General features: G+C 34.3%; 4 protein-coding genes across 6 annotated transcripts; 2 read left to right on the top strand and 2 right to left on the bottom strand.

The window, feature by feature from the left end:
* Positions 1–204: 204 nt before the first annotated feature.
* LOC100650181 (acidic leucine-rich nuclear phosphoprotein 32 family member B) lies at positions 205–7667 on the bottom strand. The gene is made up of 3 exons (XM_003402351.4): positions 7248–7667; positions 3081–3255; positions 205–2956 (listed from the first exon to the last, which is right to left on the bottom strand). The coding sequence occupies exons 1-3, from the start codon at positions 7353–7355 to the stop codon at positions 2889–2891; spliced, it is 351 nt and encodes a 116-aa protein (XP_003402399.1). The 5' UTR covers positions 7356–7667; the 3' UTR covers positions 205–2888.
* Positions 4426–9759, top strand: LOC100650547 (60S ribosomal protein L44). Of its 3 annotated transcripts, none has more exons than XM_048405559.1 (4): positions 4426–4455; positions 9210–9383; positions 9465–9581; positions 9664–9759. In XM_048405559.1, exons 1-4 carry the CDS (start codon positions 4441–4443, stop codon positions 9682–9684), a joined length of 327 nt encoding a protein of 108 aa, XP_048261516.1. In that variant the 5' UTR covers positions 4426–4440; the 3' UTR covers positions 9685–9759. The 3 variants fall into 3 exon arrangements, with proteins under 3 accessions (XP_048261516.1, XP_003402402.1, XP_020723360.1); XM_003402354.3 differs by lacking the exon at positions 4426–4455 and adding an exon at positions 8739–8844; XM_020867701.2 differs by lacking the exon at positions 4426–4455 and adding an exon at positions 8993–9012.
* LOC100650424 (WASH complex subunit 3) lies at positions 9751–10990 on the bottom strand. The gene is made up of 4 exons (XM_003402353.4): positions 10765–10990; positions 10501–10665; positions 10142–10410; positions 9751–9902 (listed from the first exon to the last, which is right to left on the bottom strand). The coding sequence occupies exons 1-4, from the start codon at positions 10813–10815 to the stop codon at positions 9839–9841; spliced, it is 549 nt and encodes a 182-aa protein (XP_003402401.1). The 5' UTR covers positions 10816–10990; the 3' UTR covers positions 9751–9838.
* A 192-nt stretch (positions 10991–11182) lies between these two features.
* On the top strand, positions 11183–17198 carry LOC100642785 (transportin-3). Its single transcript, XM_003402458.4, has 18 exons — positions 11183–11278; positions 11443–11670; positions 11972–12175; positions 12258–12415; positions 12527–12599; positions 12656–12787; positions 12861–13078; positions 13168–13462; positions 13530–13765; positions 13864–14003; positions 14074–14265; positions 14337–14581; positions 14672–14812; positions 14874–15085; positions 15161–15317; positions 15395–15562; positions 15647–15759; positions 15828–17198. Exons 2-18 carry the CDS (start codon positions 11554–11556, stop codon positions 15886–15888), a joined length of 2862 nt encoding a protein of 953 aa, XP_003402506.1. The 5' UTR covers positions 11183–11278; positions 11443–11553; the 3' UTR covers positions 15889–17198.
* The last annotated feature ends 5262 nt before the right edge of the window (positions 17199–22460 follow it).

Here is a 22460-nt window from a genome sequence, read left to right as displayed (position 1 = left end):
CATGTTTTATTGTAAATTATTCTTGACTATTTACACAACATAGCCACATATAATTCTTAATTTGTATGTACATATATAGAAGGTACGTAAAAACAATCTTAGTCTAAATTAACTTTGAAAAAGTGAGCTGTCGATTAAATATTAAGTAATAAATAGGGAAAGACGCGTTCCTTCACAAACACGTGAAGAATAAAAAAACATCTGTTGTTTTCCAAAATGTATTTACTTAAAAATACAATGAAAGTTCAATTCTGATGGAATGGGCAGAAATATAGTCTGTGGTATCGGTTACTATTTACGTCGAAAGTGATGATGCGATGGTATCCTGTACAAAAGTAGTTTGAACAAGACTTATGAACACACAAACCAAATTCTTAGCCTAGGATTTCATTTACCTTTAATTGTGACATGTTTCATTACCAGATTCATTAAGATTCTTAAATTCTTGTTTTCTTTCGCTTAATCCTTACCTAATAAACGTAGGGATGTAACGGTATCTAGGCATTCAGCCTGATTGATTTAAGACCCGTTAGCACCAGTAAATAATTTGCAGAGTCGCGTGCAGTACTAGAGGATAGAAAAGTTCCGTGATCTCCAGCTCAAAGTACAGAACGCAAGTCTATCCTCATATCTTTTAAACATGTTGCAAACGGGGCTTGGTATTGTATTAATAAAATTAAATGGACCTATGCTTATAGTGTATGTATTGTATACTATGAACGCTAAAGTACTCATTTTTGCTCGGGCACCTGTACTTCAAGATAGTTCTTTGTCAACATAATCGTCAAAATACTATCTTGAAGTGAACACGTGTAAATATATCAGCAGATTGTGTATAAAACAGTACAGTAACAGAGTTCTGGAGATGACATGGCCTGTAAACAATACAGTAAATTGTTTTACACATCGTTATTTATGGTGTACTCGAATTTTATATTTTTCAGTGTAACGTCGAATAAATTGAGTTTATCATATAAACATGTGTACACAGACCACTCCATCTCCTCGGATTCTATATAGCAGAATTCAGTCCACGAATAGCAGTTTTTTTTCATTCTTTTAATACTGCTATTACTGTTATTTATTTTCAGAAGTTAAACCCATTACTACTTACGAGAACGAATCATTTTCTCTGATCTAACTGCGTTTTATTTAACTATCTCATTCGAAAATATTTGTACATTAAAACGTGGGACATCGTCTCGCATTCAAATTATCGTTACCTTTATTTATTATGCAGCTATGGTACAATGGTATCGTAACCGCAATGTCTCTTCACCCATTTCTTATCTACCAGTCTCCCGAAATAAGTGGTGACATGGACCATTCCACTTGCAAAGATCCACCGACTCTAGCATAAAGAGCATCTATATTTCAATTGTTGGTAACCAGTGAATAGTACTATAACTCATATATTAAAAATTATCTGACACCTTTAATAATTCTATGGGTATGTCATTAATAAGACATTGATCACCGTGTGCACAGGCGACCGCCATAATGAGAATACTGTCACCCGTTCTGCGACAGTCAACGAATCATTGCTCGAGTAGTCCATGACAATGAAGTCAAGATAAAACCACAATATATAAAATACGAATAAATTACGATCAAATGAGTGCAGTCGAATAGGGAGAGTGTTGTAGTTAATATTGTTTCAACCCTCGGGATAACTTTTGCGTTACAACTTTGACGATTTTTGAAATGCGCTACGTGACTTCGTTTTAAAATTATTAAGTAAATACAAGAAACATATGTATTAAACAAATTGAATATTTACTTTGAAAAAATAAAACATTATTCTGCAATATCTGTGCTTTGTAAAATAAAAATTCTCTCCCTACTCTATATACTCGAAGTCTACGTTATAACAATCTCCTCTCCATATTATATTACGTTACATAATATTATCGTTAATAATAAAATGTTTCTTACTCCATAACTTTATACATATTATGTATAATTATTATGCAATGTTAAAGTCACACAGTACTCATCCACACTACCTAGCGCGAGCGTTATATTAACCTTAATTTTTCTCTCAGATCGAACAAGAGCACGAAACAGATTTCAAAGACTATCAAAATCTTTTTCTTTTTTCTTAATATACAACGAATGTCGAGAGATGTCCTTCTGGCTTTATCTATTTATTTATTTGCTATTTTTGTTTCTTTACGCATCACTTTATCTATTTTATTTATTTATCTCTTTTTAACCGCTCGCGCTCTTGCAAAGTCATTGCAAATACACATATAAGTTGAAAAGGAAAATCAATCACGCGCACAAGGTGAGAGACATTCGTCGAACTACAAACATAAATTTGATTTCAAATGTAAAAAAATCACTCACAAATGTTCATTTTACACTATTTAAATACAATAGAGCTTTTTATATCTTAAATAAGTTTTCGTTATAAAATTGTCCCGCGAAGAAAGCCAGATGACGGCAAATACCAGTTAATAGGTGGTTTGAATAAAACGATAAATTTGTCTTGGGAATATACACGATATACCAAACGTACGGCTGCGCACGAAGCACTTAGGTATTAAATGGAATCGGCATGTACAAGCTCCTCAACGACGAATATACAGTTTTAATTCAAACTACCTAATAGAATTTGGTGATGGCTAGACGACCAGAATTGCGAAGAGCCAAGACAGTAGAACTGCGGCTGCTTCTAATGTGTGTCAGCCCACCACAACTCCGGTGAGGTGGCAATTTTTACTCGCAGGTCGGGAGGCAATAGGGTTTGGGCACGATGGGTATTCAACATTGCTACCAACCACTCAATATGAGAGTAAGTGTTTGCTGAGAAGACTACCGAAGATCGACGACGGTGCCATGTGCCCACCTCCTTTCTTACTTACATACTCTTCTCTCCTCTTTCATTATGCGTCTTCTTCGTCGTCTTCCACTTCTCCCTCTAATTCACCTTCTGCGTCATCTTCCTCTTCGTCTATAAACAAAGGGATTCAAATATACTATATCTTTACCTAATCGTAAATATCGATTCCCTTGACGCACACAGATTTATGTCATTAATAATGTTTCGTAAAATGGTGGAAAATTTCTCAACTCACCTTCACCCTCTTCTAAATCTTCTTCTCCTTCTGGTATGTCATCATCTTCATCGTCTTCTTCGCCATCTCCGTCGACTTCTTCTTCTTCTTCGACTTCCTCTTCTATCTCTTCTTCTTCTACCTCTCCATCACCATTTTCTTCTTTTTTCTGTTTTTTTGTTTCATCATTTTTTTCCTAAAACATAAAACAACGATTATACGTTTGCGCTTTCGGTGAATATTTCTATTTCGATGTTTTCAATTGAAACGACGTTAAAAATAATTCTTTCATTTCAACTACATTTCCATACGTTCAAAATTCATACATTCTAGAAAGAAGTAGAATTACAGAGATAAAGAGAATCCTAACAGCGACCGAAAGATAAAGGAGAGGGGGAAACGGATGAAGGCTCCCTTCCCGCCAAGAACCATAAGGAAATGAAAAGTAGAGGGGATTTTCCGTTAAAATATGGCGAAACAGGAAGGTACAAAAAACAGCGAGTTCTTTGATGAGAAAAAAAACCGCAAAGACAAGAAACATTTAATATAAAAAAAAGAATTTAAAAACATTGGAAAATTTTTAAGTTAAAATCGATGTTAACTATCGCTAAATATGAAACCTGATAACCCAGTAGGCGTAATTAAAAAAAAGATAACGATAAATATAGAAGTATGTATTAAAAAAAATCTGTCCTAACTTAATTCGTTGATGTGACAACGTCGTTTCGTTTTGGTGCATAATTTGTACATTTGATTTTTAGTATATATTTGAAATGAAAGTCTACTCTAAAGCTCAATCTTATCAAAGTTACATTTATGTACAGCTAATACGTAAGTCATTATAAGAGGTTCATATCGAATTCCAAAACCGGACAAACGATAATGTTTTATAAAGTGCGTGCTTCACACGATCCTTGAAATGCCGGTACCTTAACTTGTGTTCATACAGCATTACTCGTGACCAGGGTGGATTGTCGTAATAGCATACACGCGCCGTGTCTATCGGCGGTACGAGGAAAGAGGGCATAGAAAACTCACAGAACTGCATCATCCAATCAAAGGGTCGAATCGACTAAGACTAGATGGTGGGAGAAACGTAGGGATTGGCAGACGACTACGATACATGTTTGTAGAAGGGGATGTGTTCGTGCTGCGTAAAACACACGAAAAGGAAAAGAGGGGAGAAGAGAAATACGAAGCAGCGTGCCCGGATATCGTGCATGGAACTAAGAGTCGCTCTGATTTTCAAACAAAAAATATGTATATATATATAATTCATATATTATGTTTATATATTGTAAAAAACTGAATATATATTGAAGTATATAAATTCCACTGTTCTCTTCGTCATCGTACATCTAAAATTGTAGCATCATCGCGAATGGACAATCTCAAGGTAATCGTCTCATATTATCAAATGCTTTTATCAAATGAAATGAAATATCTCATTTCACAAACTTGAATACTAAGCACAACGTATAAATATTAATGGTTATTAATTTCACTAACAAGAATAAACGATATTTTTGCAATATTGCTTAAGACGATATGGTGAAATGTAAATAGCACGTATATAAAATTCTACACCTACGCGATTAAATGACGAAAAAAAAGCCTGTAATTCATAAAAACCATTGTTATTAGGGCAGTTAAGTGTTATGACTGAAACTTGAAGTGTTTTTTTTTTCTTTTTTTAAGTAGAATCTGTTGGCAACTACTTGCTACTGCTATTACATTCATGACGCTACGATGTGGTTTACAATAAACAGTAAGCGACAGTGACGTATAGACGCCAGTAGTCACGAAATGACGACTTTGTTTATTATCCCACATACACGATTACCTATCAACTTATTACTAATCACGAGGTCTTACAGATAACCCAACGTTCATAACCTATCATATAGACTCATTTCATTTTTCTCGCTTGTCGGGTAAGCCATGCCATGAATAATCGTTATATAATTCTTCTGTAACATGTATTAATTTGATCATATTGAATTACTACCAGAAGCATTTTCGCTTGCCAAGACGAAACGAAGTTAAATAGATGTGGGTAAATAAATTAAGAATCATTAAATGAGAATACTAATGCAATCATGGAATACTAATTTAGTGAGATAAGAAGTAGGCACTTATCGCATTTTGTATAATAATAGTACTATTAAATTAAAGGTTAAATATAAGTATATCAAAAATATTACGCAGAAATTAATGAAATATAGAAAGAACAATACTGTCCTCCGCCAAAAATACATTAACTTTTTACACATATTCAATAAATATATCGATATCCGAACCTTATTCGAAATTCCCGCCTTTTTCTTCACTTCCATGTTCTTTACTATCTATATGCGCTTGCGTCATAGAATCTGCGAGTCCCGAGTAATATTCATCGTAGTGATCACGTAATTACTAGCATCAAGGCATCAATCATAAATGAAAATAAATTTCATTTATGATACTATCTAACTAATGATTGGATAAAACAGAAATGAAATACAAAAAAGATTTAAATAAATACTGCTAACGGTTTTTATATTTTAATTAAAAGGATGTTATCAAGTACAATACTAATGGGAATATTTGAATCTATTCCGAACAAGTACGGTTGTGGTTTCCACGTGACATACTATGCCGCTGCGCGAAGACGCCGCCACGACTTTCTACAATAGCGGCCGAAAGTGTGGATAACCGGCATTTTCGACCATGAATTTCACTTTACAATTTTTATAATGGTAGTCGTACAATGTAATATCGAGGAAAAAATAAGCAGTTCCTATCACGGCGCCGAGTGACGGTCCGATTTAAGATGAAAAATTAAAACGATGTTTTCTCGAAGGTTCGTAAGACTACGCGGTATGCTACGAAAGAACAGGGAGGCAGGAGAGACATAGGTATATAATACATGGCGTTGCTCTGCTGGCTGTGCGCGTGGGGTTTTCGATGGAAAGAGAGAACCGAACGCCGACAGAATCGCGGGCAGAAGGGGAGAGAGGGAAGCAAAGCGAGAAAGGAAGCCTTCAGCGCGGTGTTTATGCACGCAGATCGGTAAACAATTTCAGAGCAACACGTCGACCTGAAACAGATATGTGTTAGTCTATCGATCGTCCGTCAGACACGATTAACCCTCTTACAACGAATTATCGATCAATTACGACATAGAGAGCGAGAGAATAAGCGCGCGCGCGAAAAAGAGAATGAGAGAAGAGGAAGGAAGAAGATGGAACGAGCAAGCAAGAGAGCACAATGAACGCGGGCTTGGTTTCGGGCGCCATAATGGAAACCGACAGCAGTAGTGGTGGCGGCAGCAACGGCGGTCGGAAAAATGCGCGGGATGCTCACTTTTCCTAGCTATAACACTGATATCCTAGATAAAAATGGCGTCCATTTTGTGGAAAGAATGCCAAGTAATATGAACCATAGTTTCAACGAAATTTACAAAACCTTGGATACTTATAGAAAGCTCTGAGAGTGCATAACACGAAAACATAATGGAAATGAGCACATGGCGCTAGTAGTTCAGATATCCCGCCCGAATTTCGCATTCACATTAACAAAATACAGGCGAAAGACAATATTGAATCTGATATTAGCTAGATCGGTAATTATAGACGACATTGTAACAACAGGGGTGATCAACCGAACCATCGTGCTCGTGGTAGCCACGCGAAATACGATGGCGTCCCTCAGATTACATCAAGAAAACATCGCAATTACGTAGTCATTTTTCCACTCCGAAGTATACACAGAAATGAATGTTTTTTAACATTGTAAAAATATAAAGTCTAATGAAAATGCCGGCCGGCATCCTATCTTCTCTTCCATGCCGTCAGTCGGTTGAAACGGTTACTCGACTGCCCGCCCACCCGTCGTCTAGCCACGAAAATATTACGATATCGCGAGTAGATTAGAAATTTATTATCCCACGTTATAAGACACAGATATTTACGTAAAATGTGTAAGGAGAAATATCAGATCGGAAGAATGTTCACGAACTTTCATAGGCTTATATAAATACGACACCGAAATGGTAGACAATGCCGTGATCAAGCAGCGTGGCGCGGAAGCATGGTGTAAGCCGGCGTGTACGTGCTTTCGTGTGTACGTGTATGCTTACGTACAATCGTGAAAAAGGTCGAGAAAGCGGTACTCAAAAAATGAAGTGGGAAAAGCGCAACAACTCACCTCCGCTGGCCTCTTCATTCCTTTGATCTCACACTTCGCGTCTCCAGAAGCCTTGTCGTTCTCAGTCACCTTCTCAACAGCGACCTCGTTATTTTCCTTGCTACTCATGATGAATCGTACGTTGAGCAAGATGTCTGCGTGTCTGCTTACAATTGATGAAGAAGATAGAGAAATGTGTACACGTAACAAAACTCCGTGTCCTCGCGCGGCGTCGGTTTCCGGCGAAATGCCCGAGAGAGCAGCGTCGTCAGGCGAAAACCCAAGGGGCTGAGGAGGGGAAAAAGAGGGGAAAGGAGGGTAAGACAGAGACCAGCCAGTCAGGAGTGGAGAGTGTCGTGTACTGACGACTGTGGCGCGAATAGCGCAAAGCGGACTACTACCCGGTCTCAGCTCGCTTCTAGCATATCCAACCTGGCTTTGTTCAAAAATGAAGATGGCGCGGGTTTGAAACTCGATAAATGCCTGATTGGTTGAAATCATAATATCTTTTCGCGACGTGCCACTGCACCTAATTGGAAAGATTATAACACTACATAATCTTTTATTATTTCTTATAAAAGTTTTCCACGTAATCCATCCACCTGACGTATAAATAAAATTAAATCCTGCGGAGGACGAGGGGTTCGAGAGTTCGTGGCCTGAGTTTACCGTCTGGTTCGAGGCTATGTCGCTCGATTCAAATAACCTTTGGTGTACGAAACATTTAGATCTTTTCCAACATTTCCTTTGTAAAGAAATCGAAATATATATAAAGAAAAACCAATATTTTAGACGAAACGAATAATTATTTCTGTATACTTTGAAAATTATTACTTTAAAATGTATATTGCAAGTAACATATTCTAAAGATCATGGCGGGAATTATCCTATAGATAAAAGAGCCAAGCTTTTTGAATGATGCAGACGCACTCCTGTCACTGAAAATTCGACAATGAATTGTTTCATTTCTAAGATTTTTATTTGTGAAAGATATCTTACAAATGTGTTAAATACATATGAACTTTTTCATATTAAATTAGAACAAAAATGAATCCAATGATCATTATAAGTCAATTTAATTAATTATTTAAAGAATTACTATCCATTTGTGTAAGAAATTACACGATAAATAGAACATTATACATCAACATCATGTTTTTTTCTTTTATACATTAAGCAATATTTTCTAATCTCGATAATCCCTGAATATGTAGAAAAATTTTACTTTACTATAATAATAAGTCGTGAAAAATAAATAAATTGATTATAAAGAATAACAGCGAAAGAAATATTATAACATAATTGCTGTTATTGATTGAGCGTCATATATTAAACCAATTTTGATGCCGGCTATTAATGGCGTATATCCAATATGCAATCGAAATTTTGTCTTTGAAAGAATTAAAAACAGTTATATTTATTTTTACTATGATTTTGCTTGGAAGAAATTTTGTAAAATAATATCACGTTAAACATTACATTAATACCTATATCCTTTAATTAAACAAGGACAATAAATTTTCGATTTTGTATAGTGTACAATATTTACGCATGCGCAACATACGTATGTCATTTCCGGCAAAGATACATTTCCTTTTCTTTCTAAACATTCAAGATGGTAGGTAAACTTTCAATTGGATATATACATAATTTATCTATGAATTCAATCATAATCTTATTGCAATATTACTTTTAATGCTAAATTTTACAACGTATATTATATTTGTGAAAAATTAGTATAAATATTCCATGGTTTTTTTTTTAGACAGAAGTAACAACTGTAATGGTATTAACATAACCTCCAAAAGTGACATTTTATTATTGTTTTTAGAAATGAATAGAGAATTGATCGATATTAATAAAATACTAATAAAAAAAAATAATTTGAAGTTAAAAGAAATGAAGGGTTAATTTAAGTCCTATCATTTTAGTTGTATATCTGGAAATAAGTGAATAGCATGGTGCCTATTTCAATGATTTCAGGTAAATGTACCGAAGCAAAGACGCACTTTCTGTAAGAAGTGCAAAGTGCATAAACCTCACAAAGTGACACAGTATAAAAAAAGTAAAGAACGTCATGCATCACAAGGTAGAAGACGTTATGATCGTAAACAACAAGGTTTTGGTGGACAGACAAAACCTATATTCAGGAAGAAGGTATATTTTTAAAATACTGATTTGATTTTAATTCTATTAATACAGTTAAAATTTTATGCTAATTTCACATTTCTTATGTAGGCAAAAACTACCAAAAAGATTGTCTTAAGAATGGAATGTACCGAGTGCAAATATAGAAAACAAATCCCTCTTAAAAGATGTAAACATTTTGAATTAGGAGGTGATAAGAAAAGAAAGGTAAGTATATTGTATGTAATTCTTCCAAAATATTTTATGATATATGTATATATTAACTGATTCAATAATGTTCTTTTTCCAGGGACAAATGATTCAATTCTAGGATTATGTATGAAGTTATGTATGTTAACTTTCTATGTGTATTTAATAAGAAATGAAATAAATCTTCTGGAATTTGTATAGTTGTTTATTTTATTAACTATATTTTATAACGTAAAAATATTTCACGTGTTCAACAGATGAATACAGATAAGTATTTAATCCCCTTTATTCTTACCATTATCTGTAGATTTCACTTTAGAAGCTGTTTGATGAGAATCACTGTTAATATAAAACAATGATGGTATTAATGATTTCAATAAAGATACGATATCAAAAATGATGCACAAAACAAGTTAAAATTAGAAAATGTTCCATTGCAAAAGGAATTATCATCCCATATTATTTCTATTCACTTTTTCGTATTTCAAAATATACATTGGTTAATTTTTACTATTATATTTTATTATAAATTTGAATTTCAGTTATTAAAATTTTAGGACATTTTAAGTACAACTTACTCTAAAATAGATGAATCCAATCCTTCTTGTTCCATCTTTAATTTGACAGCTTCTTTTGGCACGCCAAAGTGTACCATCTTAAAGTATTTCTCATAGCGTGGATCTTTGCTCACTGGTTGCTTTTCAGCCTGTGTATCTTCAGGCTCATCTGCTTTACTATTATCAGGTTCATCTATTTTAGGTGTACTTTCTTCCTCGTCTTTACTATCTTTATTTTTTATAACGCTTTTTGTACTTTGATCTTGTTCCAAGACTGGAACAGATGATAACTGTAAAACATAAATTATCAAAAATTATAAATAATCTTCTGAAATAAATTCACTTGTATAAGTTACTCAAAATAATTAATAATTACATACCCAAGACTCTAAAATTTCTAGTGAAGCCTCTATCCTCTGTAACTTGTATTCAAATTCCAATAATCTTTCTTCGCATGATAGAGTAAATTTGTTAAGAAATGTTACAGTATGCACAATGAAATGATTAATGAAAGAAATTGTCCTTTTTTGATTAATTGGTGGAACCTGGCAATAAAAATATAAGACATATAAAAAGGTGTAAAATTGTCTGTTGTTATAAGTAAGCAGTAGAAAAGAAAAAATGCTGAAATCCAATGTTTGCACCTTTGTACAATCGATAGTTGGCTCGATTATTGGTATTTTGTAATCATTCATTGTACGTTTCAGATGTTATTTCTTGTGTTTGTTGTCTAACTGTCAAACGTCATGAACTTTTAACGCATTGCTCCCATGAATCATGTAGGACTCGCGAAAGGATATGTTCACTAAAAATCGAAATCTTTCAGCTGTAGCAGAATACATCTCCTCTAGTGAAATACTCTGCGGATAACGCATGGGAGGCGGGGTATTTAAAGTGTATTACATTACAAACTATTTGAAAATTCATAAGTTATAAATACAAGTAAAAATAATTCAAACAGGGCATGATCAAAATTCAGTCATTACTTTATTATGTGTTAGTATCTTTCACTTTATGCCTATATATCTCATACAAACAGTTGATATACGTATAACGATCTTATAGTTGAATTTTAATTGATAAAAGTATAACAGTCAGAGTCAACGTAATTTTAATTGCAACCTATAAGCTGATCATATAACCGAAATCACATATAAGGTACCAGAAAGAAGATGTTTTTTTATTAATAACTATTTTTCAAATTGTAGATATTTTCAATAATTGATTCAATCAGATTTTGATAGAGAATATTATTTGCTGTAAGTCGATAAAACAGAATATGCGCTGATGGTGTGAACAAGAACATTTTTGTGGTTGTACAGGTTGGATTTGGAGATCGGGTTGGATGTAACGCGGTACCAAACGCAAGTGATCTGTTGTCAGTAGGAATTAACTGTATGGATATTACCGGGAAAATAAATATTTTTTGAAGAATGGAGTCTCCGCCTGACCTGGAAACAGTTTACCAGGCTGTATATTCTTTATATAATAACTCAAATCCTTCGGGGCCAGGAAAAACATCTCAATGGTTGGACGAATTACAAAAATCAGTAAGTTACTTGTTAGCAATCATTTTTGCAATCAATATATACTGCTTTGTTCTTATATGCGTGTACACCTTCCTATGCGAACTATACAGTTATCGATAATAGTACGATGCAAATGTATAAAACTCTCATTGAAAAATATAGACAGATCAAACAATTTCTAACCTTATGTTAAAAGACTCGAATTCTACATTATAATTTTTTAACGTTACTGCATGTAATTTTCATGCAATAAAAAAGATATAAAAAATAAGAAGGAAGTTATGACAGTTATTATGTTTTATATTATATATGACTTTTTTAGGTATTTGCATGGAAAATAGCAGATGAAATGCTGCAGCAAAAGCGAGATGTTCAATCTTGTTATTTTGCTGCTCAAACAATGCGTACTAAAATACAGCTATGTTTCCAAGAATTACCTGCAGAAGCTCATATTTCTTTGAGAGATTCTTTAATGAATCACATATCACAAATTAATGAACATACCAATTCTGCTATTGTTACACAGGTTTATATATATTTTTTCTAACATATCAGTTATATGTATACATTTTTATATGTGATCATAACAGAAAAGATCATTATTATAGTTGTGTCTAGCACTGGCAGATCTTGCATTGCAAATGTCTTCTTGGCAAAAACCAGTTGTCGATTTAATTAATAGATTTGGTGGATCAACTGCTAGTTTATGGCCATTACTTGAAGTAATGACAGTATTACCAGAAGAAGTAAATTCAAGATCCCTTAGGTATATAAAGATGAAAAGAAAATCTAGAGTACAATATATTTATAAACAATCTTTCATATACTTGCTTATATTTGAAAATAATTTTTTAAAATTTTGTATTACATTGTACAGATTAGGAGCCAATCGCAGACAGCATATATTACTTGAACTTAATGCAAGTGCAGATACAGTTACTGAATTTTTGGTAAGTAGATTAAAGATATATTTTTCTATCGTAAGTAATGCTTGTTATATTTCCAGAAAATGTGTCTCAAAAATGGTGGAGAGAATGTACAAATTCGTATTACAATTCTTAGATGTTTCACAAGCTGGATTGCAGTACATGCTATACCACTTGTACCTACAAGTGATGTAATTATATATACTCTTCAGGTATGTATTCTCAGAAATAGAAAGCGATAACTTTCGATGAATTTCAAATGCAGAATTATACCTCATTGTTTAGATACTTGGAAATCATATGACTGGATCTCAATTACATGAAGCAGCTGCAGATTGTATATGTGTAATTCTCCAAGTTTTGGAAGAAGATAGTAATAGCAATCGGGACAATAATAGTGAATCTAATATACAGCTGCAACAGTTACAGCTATTTCTTTTTACTAGTGTAATGTCCTTAGAACAAGCATACCATTTGTCTGTTGCACATGAAGATATGGACAAGTAAATTTTATTTCTTTTATGTAATTAGAGATATAATGGAACTGAAGGTTACTTTAAGTATTTACATAGTCATTGTATTAATTCTGTAGATCAATAAATTACTGTCGGATTTTTACGGAGTTAGCGGAAACTTTTTTGGAAACCATGGCAAATGGCTGTGTAGGAGGAAAGCAACATTATGCTATCAAAATTCTTGACCTTGTCTTAGTGTGTGTTGGACATCACGATTATGAAGTGGCGCAAATAACTTTCAATCTATGGTACCGTTTATCTGATATAATTCTCTACCAAAAAAATAGTGAAGACCTATATGCAGTGTTCCGTCCTCATATTGAAAGATTAATCGGAGCATTATGCAGGCATTGTCAAATGGAACCAGATCATGTAAGTAAATATAATATTCGAAAGTATCTTTTTTTGAAGATATTCTATATGTAATTCCTTTTAACAGTTGGGTCTGGTGGAAGAGGGAGCTGGTGGAGAAGAATTTGCAGATTTCAGAAATCGTGTTTCAGATCTGATAAAAGACGTTGTATTTGTAGTTGGAAGCAGTCACTGTTTCCGACAAATGTTTTCGTCCCTGACGGGTGGACCAGGACCACAGGGTCAACCCAATCATGTACCTACATGGGATTCGACCGAAGCTGCTTTATTTGTAATGCAAGCAGTTGCAAAAAATATTTTGCCGTAAGTTTTTAGCATAAAAATTCATATATACGATGAAATTATTCTTTTACTGAATAAGATTATTATAATTTGACATTTATTATAATATTCACTTACAGAAAAGAAAATGATGTAGTGCCGAAAGTAGTAGAGGCTATTTTAAATTTACCAGAAAATACTCATATAGCTGTTCGTCATACAAGTATACTTTTATTAGGAGAACTTTGTGAGTGGATAGAAAGTCATCCACAGTCCTTAGGTAATGTTTATAGATAATTATAATTTTTGTCTTATTCCTTTCATTTCATAATTTGAAACTAATATTATAGAACCTGTTTTAAATTTTCTTTTGACTTGCTTAAGTCAAAAGGGTTTGGGAAGTGCAGCTTGTGGTGCATTATTAAGTATATGTACTGCTTGTCCATCACACATGGCTTCACACTTTCCAGGATTGTTGCAAATAGCACGTTCTCTTGACAGTTTCGCTATCAGCAACGATGCTGCCATTGGTTTACTTAAGGGTAAGATAAAAATTTATTTATACAACAAAATTATAATACGATATAATGTAACATTTATTGTTTGAATACAGGAGTGGCAATAATCATGTCAAGTTTAGGGCGTGAAGAACTTACGCAAGCCATGAAAGAATTATGTTGGTTTCAAGCTAGACCTTTATGCGAAATTATGGAACGTAGAATTCCAATTGAAGTAGGAACAAAGACTGACCCTGTGGTATGGCTAGACAGATTAGCCGCTATATTTAGGCATACTGATCTGGACCCTCCAGTTGAGGATCATTTTGAACCTCATCCTTGTCAAAATGCTGTTACTGAAGTGCGTTTTATGATTTATAATATGATTTACATAATAAAATATGACTCTCGTAAGACACACTCTTTATATCAATTTTATCTTTATATATAGATGTGGCCCGTATTATCAAATGTATGTACAACATATCAACATGATGCAAAAGTAATGGAGAGATGTTGCCGTTGTTTAAGATTTGCTGTTCGTTGTGTAGGAAAACATTCCGCCCATCTTCTTGAGCCACTTGTAAAACAGGTATCTGTAGCAAATAAATTCTAGATTATAAAACTTTATTAATGGTTTTGGGAATTTTCAGATTGTGCAATTGTATGCAGCTCATCAACATAGCTGCTTTTTATATCTTGGTTCAATATTAGTTGACGAATACGCCATAGATTCGGAATGTGTCCCTGGTTTATTGAAAATGTTGGAAGCATTTATTGGACCTACTTTCAATATCCTCCAACAACAAGATGGATTAAAAAATCACCCTGATACAGTAGATGATCTGTTTAGATTATGTGCCAGGTATATATCGTTTATTAATAACACAATAATATATTCATTTTTCAAATGTAAAAATATCTTTATTTTTAATGGTAGGTTTCTTCAAAGAGCTCCAATACCTTTCCTGTGCTCGGTCGTTATAGAGAGTATAATTGACTGTGCCTTAATGGCCTGTAGCTTAGACCATAGGGATGCAAATGTTTCAGTAATGAAATTTTTTTATGATCTTTTGCACTGTGGTCTCAACAATGAGGTAACTTATAATGAAACTTGATATTTTATAACAATAATAATAAACTTTTATTGATATTTTTATTTTTTTTTTCCAAGAATCGGACAGATTATACAATACGACGGGAATTAGTACAACGCATATTAAAAGAAAAAGGACAAACTTTAGTCGTAAGACTTCTTCATGCATCAGTGTTTTCGTTATCTTCCTACATGTTATCTGATGTAGCAGATGTTTTTAATGAACTTTCTGTAACTAATAGACAAGTAAGAACACTGATTCTCAGTAATTTCTGCCTACTAGGTGATTCACTATGTTCCTCTACAACTAAAATTTTATTTGTTCTTTAGCTACTATCCAAGTGGTTAGAAGAAGCCATTAAGACTATGCCATCACAAAATGCAGGTGGTTCTCCTACAGCACAACCTGAGCAGCTGTTTGAATTTCATAATACGGTTGTAAGGTATATCAAATAATTTTTAATTCTATTTGTATTTGAAGTACAGGAATTTCACATAAATTTTTTTTCAGGGCGGAAACACCAAAATCGATAAATCATGCCTTACGCAATTTTGCACGTTTGTATCGCTGATACATTTTAATGTAAAAATTAAGATTAAAGGTAACAAAATTGTGGACAGCAAAGATCTTCCAGGACCCTCCATTTGAAGGTATTAAAGAAAAATAATTATTGTGAAATGGTAAGTCTATGCTGTAAAAATGTATTAGCAAATTTTTAAATACTTTGTATTTGTTTACTATCTACACATTCCTTCACAAAGTATGTAAAATGGATAAATATAAGCCGACCATCTTGTAATATGTGTTTCTTAATTTTACACACAAACATTGTATTTAATAACTTTTTTTTAACATATATATTTTTGCCATAAAAAACGTATTAAATATAGAATTTTACACACTGCTCATTTATCAATTATTTATGTTGCTATTAATATAGTTTTATTGCATTTGTTTCCTATAATCTTCAAATATATGATAACCATCAGAAAGAATATCCGGATTACCTATTATATTAGGTATGTATCTAGTCAACTATTTGAAATAACATTATGCATACTTTGTAGATAAAGTGTAGGTAGTAAACATTAAAAAATCAAAGTGATTATATATTTTTGCTTTCCGTTTTATTTACACGAACAATCCCATAATGGAATGCTATTACATTACATACAAAATATAAAAGATATGGTATTCGATTTGACATTCATTAAAGTATATTTTACAATTATGTTTTTAATGCTTCACGACTTTTCTTTATATGATTATAATAATATGGAGAGCAAGCAACAGACTTTGCAAAAGGGATTTTAGTAAACATCTAAATAACATGTTAAAGTATTTAAGAATAGATCAATAATATTACAATGTAAATCATCTTGTGCATACATGTTACAAGGAATGAAACATATGTACGAATTTTACATGATAAAACTTATTCACATTTCTGTATCTTTTTCACATGTTTCGCGAAATATAATTTTATATACATGTAGTCACGTCTAATGAGATCTGTTATGTGATAATGATTATTGGGAAACAAATTTGTATCCTGCATTCTCATTGTATGAACAGACATTTGAAAGTAAAGTGTTCAATAGTTCTAAATCATGTTAATGTTTCTATCAATTTGTCTTGAAATATAATTCTAATCACGTGTTTTGAAACAAAGTGGCACATAATGGTGCAACTCATACAATGAAAACATAAATAAAAACTATATACATTTTACACAATGGTTACCTTGTACAAATAATTTACATAATTAACTTCTTATAAATTGTTAATGTACAGATAAATTAATGAAAATAAGCATTGATATTAATAAGAAAATCAACTACGATGTAAGATGGAAATAATTAAACTGTAAGAATATTTTAATGATGAGCATTATTTTTAGTATTTACACCATTATTTTTAGTATTTATGCAATTATTTTACTTTATGATAACGAATTTCTAATACATACCGGTCAAAATTCTTTTTTATATTTTAAAATCACGCGTAACTAAAATGATAATAAAGAAGTTTATATAATAAAACAAGTATAGAAATGATTCACGATCAGTTTGACCAATGACTATTAACGTTACACAAATAACTGTTGCAACCTCTGATGAATAATTTTGACACAAAATAAATATAATACTTAGATAAACATCTTAATAATTAAATAAGTATTGACGAATATCAAGTTTTGGAATTTAATTTTTTATTGAATGAATTGATATGTTATTTGATATAGATTTTACGCTATAAAAGGATAATATAGATATGGGGAGTATGTCCGGTACTAGATACAGGTATTCAATGGTTCTAGCGATACTCTTATGATTCAGGTTCGGATGCCACGTCTTCTCGAAACATTGCTAACAGTCTCAGGGTCTGAGTCACTCAGTTACGTTATGAGTCACACACAGTCGAACCTTATTAGTTGAAGAATTGGTTTCTAACAAAGGAATGTTGTTGTCGAATAAACTAGTTATACAGTCGATAAATCTTTGCCATCTGTATTAGAATTTTGGATGTCGTTCTTGATCGATTTTGATTTTAAAGACTGGAAGTAACTTTGCAAACAAATGTAAAGAAAAAATACAATGGACCGTGATTTTAAGAATGCGCTGCAATACTATAGTATCGATTCTTCAAATTTTGAATCTTGTAAACGTAGGAAGGTAACTTTCGAGAAAACGATAAATATAATAATTACGGCAAACTTAGCTTTATCACATCGTAGAAATGTCATATACAGCGTACTGTTTCATTATAAGCGCCGATGTACAACGGCCACTAGCACCCACATGTACCATGTATCAATAGAAGGGCTTTAACTTGCTCAATCATTGACTGATGAATACCTCTATATGCATACATATACCAAGGCGTATTGTTAACCAATATCGTGTTCCATGTTACCGTGCTACCATTCACGACTTTCTCTGATACGATATATTGTGACTACTTTACCCAGCGTTGATTCGGTCAACACAATTTCTCGTCAGCTAGAAGAAGACAAAGAAAGAATGCGAAAGCTATGAGTGCTGGTCATTATACCAACGAACTGGTTCGACGCCTTCTTAATTGTATGTTTCTCGCAATAGAGTTTCAAAATCTTCTTTTGCGTATATCATAATTCCTTTTTCTCCTACAAAATAGATTTGTAAAAACCATAATTTACATTTAGATTAAAACAATAATGTGAACCGTTATGTCTCTTTCTTGGATTATTCCCCCAGTAACGTTTGCTTGTTTCAACAAATACTTCACTACAAAGGAAGGACTCGAACGAACTCGTTTACCTTTACTAGGTACCGTTTAACATACAAATCGCTGACATTAAGAGAAAATATTAGACGATACAAGGAAACTAGGATACAAGAATTTTCACAACATTAATCGCATTGTATTATAATCTTTCCAAACATATCCATCGTTAAAATATTGATGAAAACAGCTTATTAAATGGTCTCAACAAAGGAAAATTGATTCGCGATTCATTGCAAAGTACCTAGACTCTACCTATTGTGACGATAATGATGTTATCCAACTTTTTCCCTACCGGCCTATGATATTAACATTTGCTCATACAAGATGCAGTACGAAACTATCGCTAAATTCACCATCTCTCATCGACGGCGACGGGCAACGGCACGTTGCTGGGCAACCAGACAGTCAGACTGCTGTCTGCCGATCTTCCAGGGGCGCGGAAGGCCGCGACGAGACGAGAAGAGTAGACGCGAACGTAAAGGAGAGAAGAATCGAACAGAGATAGTACGAGAGAAATGAAAGGGTGGGGGTCACCGGGTGTAAAACAGGTGTAGAGGGAGTAAGGTCGTTGCTGGAGGGGTAACGCGACCATTTGACCGTAGGACGAGAGGAACGAAAGCTCTACCACAAAAAAAAGAAAGGGGATGGAATGAGAAAAGGGTAAATGTGTATATAGTAGAGTAGAGTAGAGAGTGGAGAGTAGAGAGAAAAAGTTTCAAACGGGTGGTGCGTAGTGGTGGTATTCGACGTCGCGATAGTGGGGGAGCAATGGCACGAAGGTGCAACAGAGGGATTGGGGTAAAATTGGTGGGAAACGGTGCGGCGTCAGGGGCGGCCAGGCTAGACGAGTCGAGGTCAGTTATCCGCCACGCCCGACGCCGACGCCGTCGTTCTGGCGCACCGCATTGCATTTTCGGCGCCACTGCTGCCGCTGCGTATCACTGCATTACAAATGTTCTCTTTTTTCCTTCTGCTTTCTTTTCTTCTTTTTCCATTTCTCTCGCTCCATCTTATTCTAACCTTCTCTCATCATTTTTTTCCTATCCTTTTTCTTTACTTATTTCTTTCTGCACTTTCCTTCATCCGTTGTTCCAAGAACGCGCGTTACGAGAATTTCTCTGTTCTACCTTCTTGCTCTCTTTGTACCTTGCTGCAGGTTTACTGCCTACCTACTTGTCTATCGCTGACGCCTAAACTACGGACTGCATCACGCTTGCGCAATTCGCATAGTCGTTTTGCGGCGGAATAAACCTGGCAGAGGCAGGGCTCATCGTACGAAATTTGTGGCTCTCTGTAATGAAAATGTTCATTCTAGCAAAATCTTGTCATTCAAGTCATATATCTTATCGTCCTTGAACGTAAACTCTGAATATTCTAAGCCACAACGAACGAGGAGAAAAGAACGGAGAACCCATTGTACATTGTTTGTGACTGTGCAATAATTTTTCATTTTTAAAGTATCGTATAAAATAAATGTTCACACGAAATGTTCGACTCGTTATAGGAAATATACGATAATTTAGGAACATGCATGGATTTCCTCGTTCGCCGGTATCGGAAATGACTAAGTCGTGGCAAGAAACGTATAGAGTCGTCAGAGTATTCATGAAATGGTTAAGCTTGTCTCGCGGTTGTCTGGCCGTCTAGTCAGACTTTGTCAGGGTCGTTCCATAGAACGAGCATTGTGACGATCGTTTCACGTTGCACTCGGGCTTGAAAAAAGTAGTGTTAATAAGATAATGTCGATTTCTACCGTCTCGTGTGTATGTCTATCTAAGTATGTTGCAGCATTTTTGCGACGAATAAAAGAAATAGAAGCTATTCAGCCTCCATTCTGACCGAAGTATTATAAAAAATTAATTCCTTTGGTCAGTATTAGTAGCGTAATTTCTCAAAGAAATAATTATTCTTGTATTAGTGGTTTTAGCGGAGATGAAAGAGGTTTTTGTATTGTATTTTCTTTTAATTAAATAACACTAACAGTGAATCGTGAGTGGAAATGCGAACGGTGACTGGTAGAAGGCTTTATGCATAAGTATGATGTCTGTAGGCGAAGAATAATAAAAAGTATCAAGTCAAACGTCTCGGTAGAGAATGAGAACCGTAGTAGATTTTTTTTTACTTTAGAGTTTAGCTGGAATCTAAATTTTGCTCGTTTATATATATATATATATATATTTTTTTTTTTTTCGTTACCTTTCCCCAAAATAACCTTTTTAATAATTTTTTTAAGCGCGTGAAGAAATTTCATTGTAGGGAAGCAACGAATAACTTGTAGAGAATTTCTTTCAACTTTGCAGAATGTAATTACAAATTCCAAACATCTCTGGACTCGTTAAAATTAACATGCTGCTTCCTCGATCATTTTTTCCCACTGCCCCACTTTTCAACAAAAGAATTTTGCCATTTTATTTTAGTAATTTTTCCTATAACTAGACAGTTACAAGAAACGTCCAATTACTATACCAAAATCTCGGTTAGATTAACCACTCCGTCGTCAGGGAAATATATTTCTCATGTATGTTTTTAGTACGGTCAGCTAGTTCGATTTAGTGCTATGTTCGCGGGAACGTGCATGCGTAGCAGTCGCATATAGACAAAGTTGCACAGACGAGAAGAGAAGAAAAAAAAAGCATAATACACGAACGCGTGCAACGACGTTTCACTGTGCGACATAGAGGAGCGGCTCAAAGGTATGGCGGCACGATGATCGCGCTCAAACGCACGACAAATTAACTCCCGGAGAGACAAGTGTGTGCACTTGACTTTGAATTATCCGCTTAAATGGTGATACTTTCCTTCGAAATTCATTTTATCGGAATGAAAGTTTTCATATCATTAATACAAGCGTTGCGCTGTAGCTTCGCGATTGTCGAATTTGTTCCAACTCATTGATGCAAGATGTGGCCGATTATCGAGGTAAACTTCAATTATGTTTTTGTCGGGTTTTCAATGAATCACCGTTGTATCGTGATATCGTTTTATCTGACGTCGAGAACGTTGCTTCGTTATCCAGATACTATTGAAATACACAGTAGATGAAATCTTAGCACGATATCGATGATAACACTAGTATAAACGCGATCGTATGTAGGAGTAGGGTGCGTTGATTGATGAACACGGCCCTGCAGACAGTAAGTATCCCTTACCCCCACCAGCGTCGGGCTAACCACCAAACCCTCACCACATCTTCCATCTGCTTTGGTACGTTATTGGCACCGGCTGATGGCCGATGCGAATTTACTGTGGCTCGACAGAGATAGCAGGCGGAGGACGCTAGGAGGAATCGAGATAAAGCACGGAGAGAATCAAGAATAATGAAGAAGGAAAAACAGAGAGGAGTAGAGGAACGTTTTGCACGTCTTTCTCGCGGTACGTTGCTCCGAAATAGAGAAAAGGATCCGAAAAGAAATTCCATAGGATGAAACACAATGGCAAATTAGAAGAAATAGGATTCGCGACAGAGGCTGCTTTACGAAATTTCGAATCCCATTTGGGTTTTCTCTTACCAAATTACTTATTTGCGTTAAATTTTTGCTTATTTCATATAAGGTAACGGGTAACTTGTGCAGCAAAAGTTTTGGAGAAACGTAAGGTAGAAGGATGAATAAAATAATTGACGGATATAGATATGTACATACGTATATAGATTGCTTACCATATCTGCTAATAGATTGGTAGTTTCCAGGTTAAATAATTGCCTAATGTACAAATCAGCTTTGATTTGCCATTAAGCAATCAACGAGATTGGACCGAGTTCCTTTTGAACCTATTTACTGGAAAATCGACCTAGAAGCGCGATCAAAGAGCAATGGGGCCTCGTTCACGTTTGTGTTCCGCACGAGGGAGGTAGATGTGGCCTACGTTTGATCAGTC

Source organism: Bombus terrestris, chromosome 4 (assembly GCF_910591885.1).
Source record: "Bombus terrestris chromosome 4, iyBomTerr1.2, whole genome shotgun sequence".
NCBI classification, from domain to species: domain Eukaryota; kingdom Metazoa; phylum Arthropoda; class Insecta; order Hymenoptera; family Apidae; genus Bombus; species Bombus terrestris.
The sequence above is the reverse complement of the archived record's forward strand: the minus strand, read 5'-3'. Positions and strand labels throughout refer to the sequence as shown.

Coding starts and splice junctions, on each gene's coding strand:
- LOC100650547 (XM_048405559.1), top strand. Junction 9,384..9,464: donor AACCTATATTCAGGAAGAAG/GTATATTTTTAA, acceptor TTTCTTATGTAG/GCAAAAACTACCAAAAAGAT. Junction 9,582..9,663: donor GAGGTGATAAGAAAAGAAAG/GTAAGTATATTG, acceptor TTCTTTTTCCAG/GGACAAATGATTCAATTCTA.
- LOC100650181 (XM_003402351.4), bottom strand. CDS start 7,355: ATGAGTAGCAAGGAAAATAACGAGGTCGCTGTTGAGAAGGTGACTGAG. Junction 3,256..7,247: donor GAATGAAGAGGCCAGCGGAG/GTGAGTTGTTGC, acceptor TTTATGTTTTAG/GAAAAAAATGATGAAACAAA. Junction 2,957..3,080: donor AGATTTAGAAGAGGGTGAAG/GTGAGTTGAGAA, acceptor CTTTGTTTATAG/ACGAAGAGGAAGATGACGCA.
- LOC100650424 (XM_003402353.4), bottom strand. CDS start 10,815: ATGAATGATTACAAAATACCAATAATCGAGCCAACTATCGATTGTACA. Junction 10,411..10,500: donor TAGAAATTTTAGAGTCTTGG/GTATGTAATTAT, acceptor TATGTTTTACAG/TTATCATCTGTTCCAGTCTT. Junction 9,903..10,141: donor TTGGATTCATCTATTTTAGA/GTAAGTTGTACT, acceptor TTATATTAACAG/TGATTCTCATCAAACAGCTT.
- LOC100642785 (XM_003402458.4), top strand. CDS start 11,554: ATGGAGTCTCCGCCTGACCTGGAAACAGTTTACCAGGCTGTATATTCT. Junction 13,079..13,167: donor GCACATGAAGATATGGACAA/GTAAATTTTATT, acceptor TTAATTCTGTAG/ATCAATAAATTACTGTCGGA. Junction 15,760..15,827: donor TTTCATAATACGGTTGTAAG/GTATATCAAATA, acceptor ATTTTTTTTCAG/GGCGGAAACACCAAAATCGA.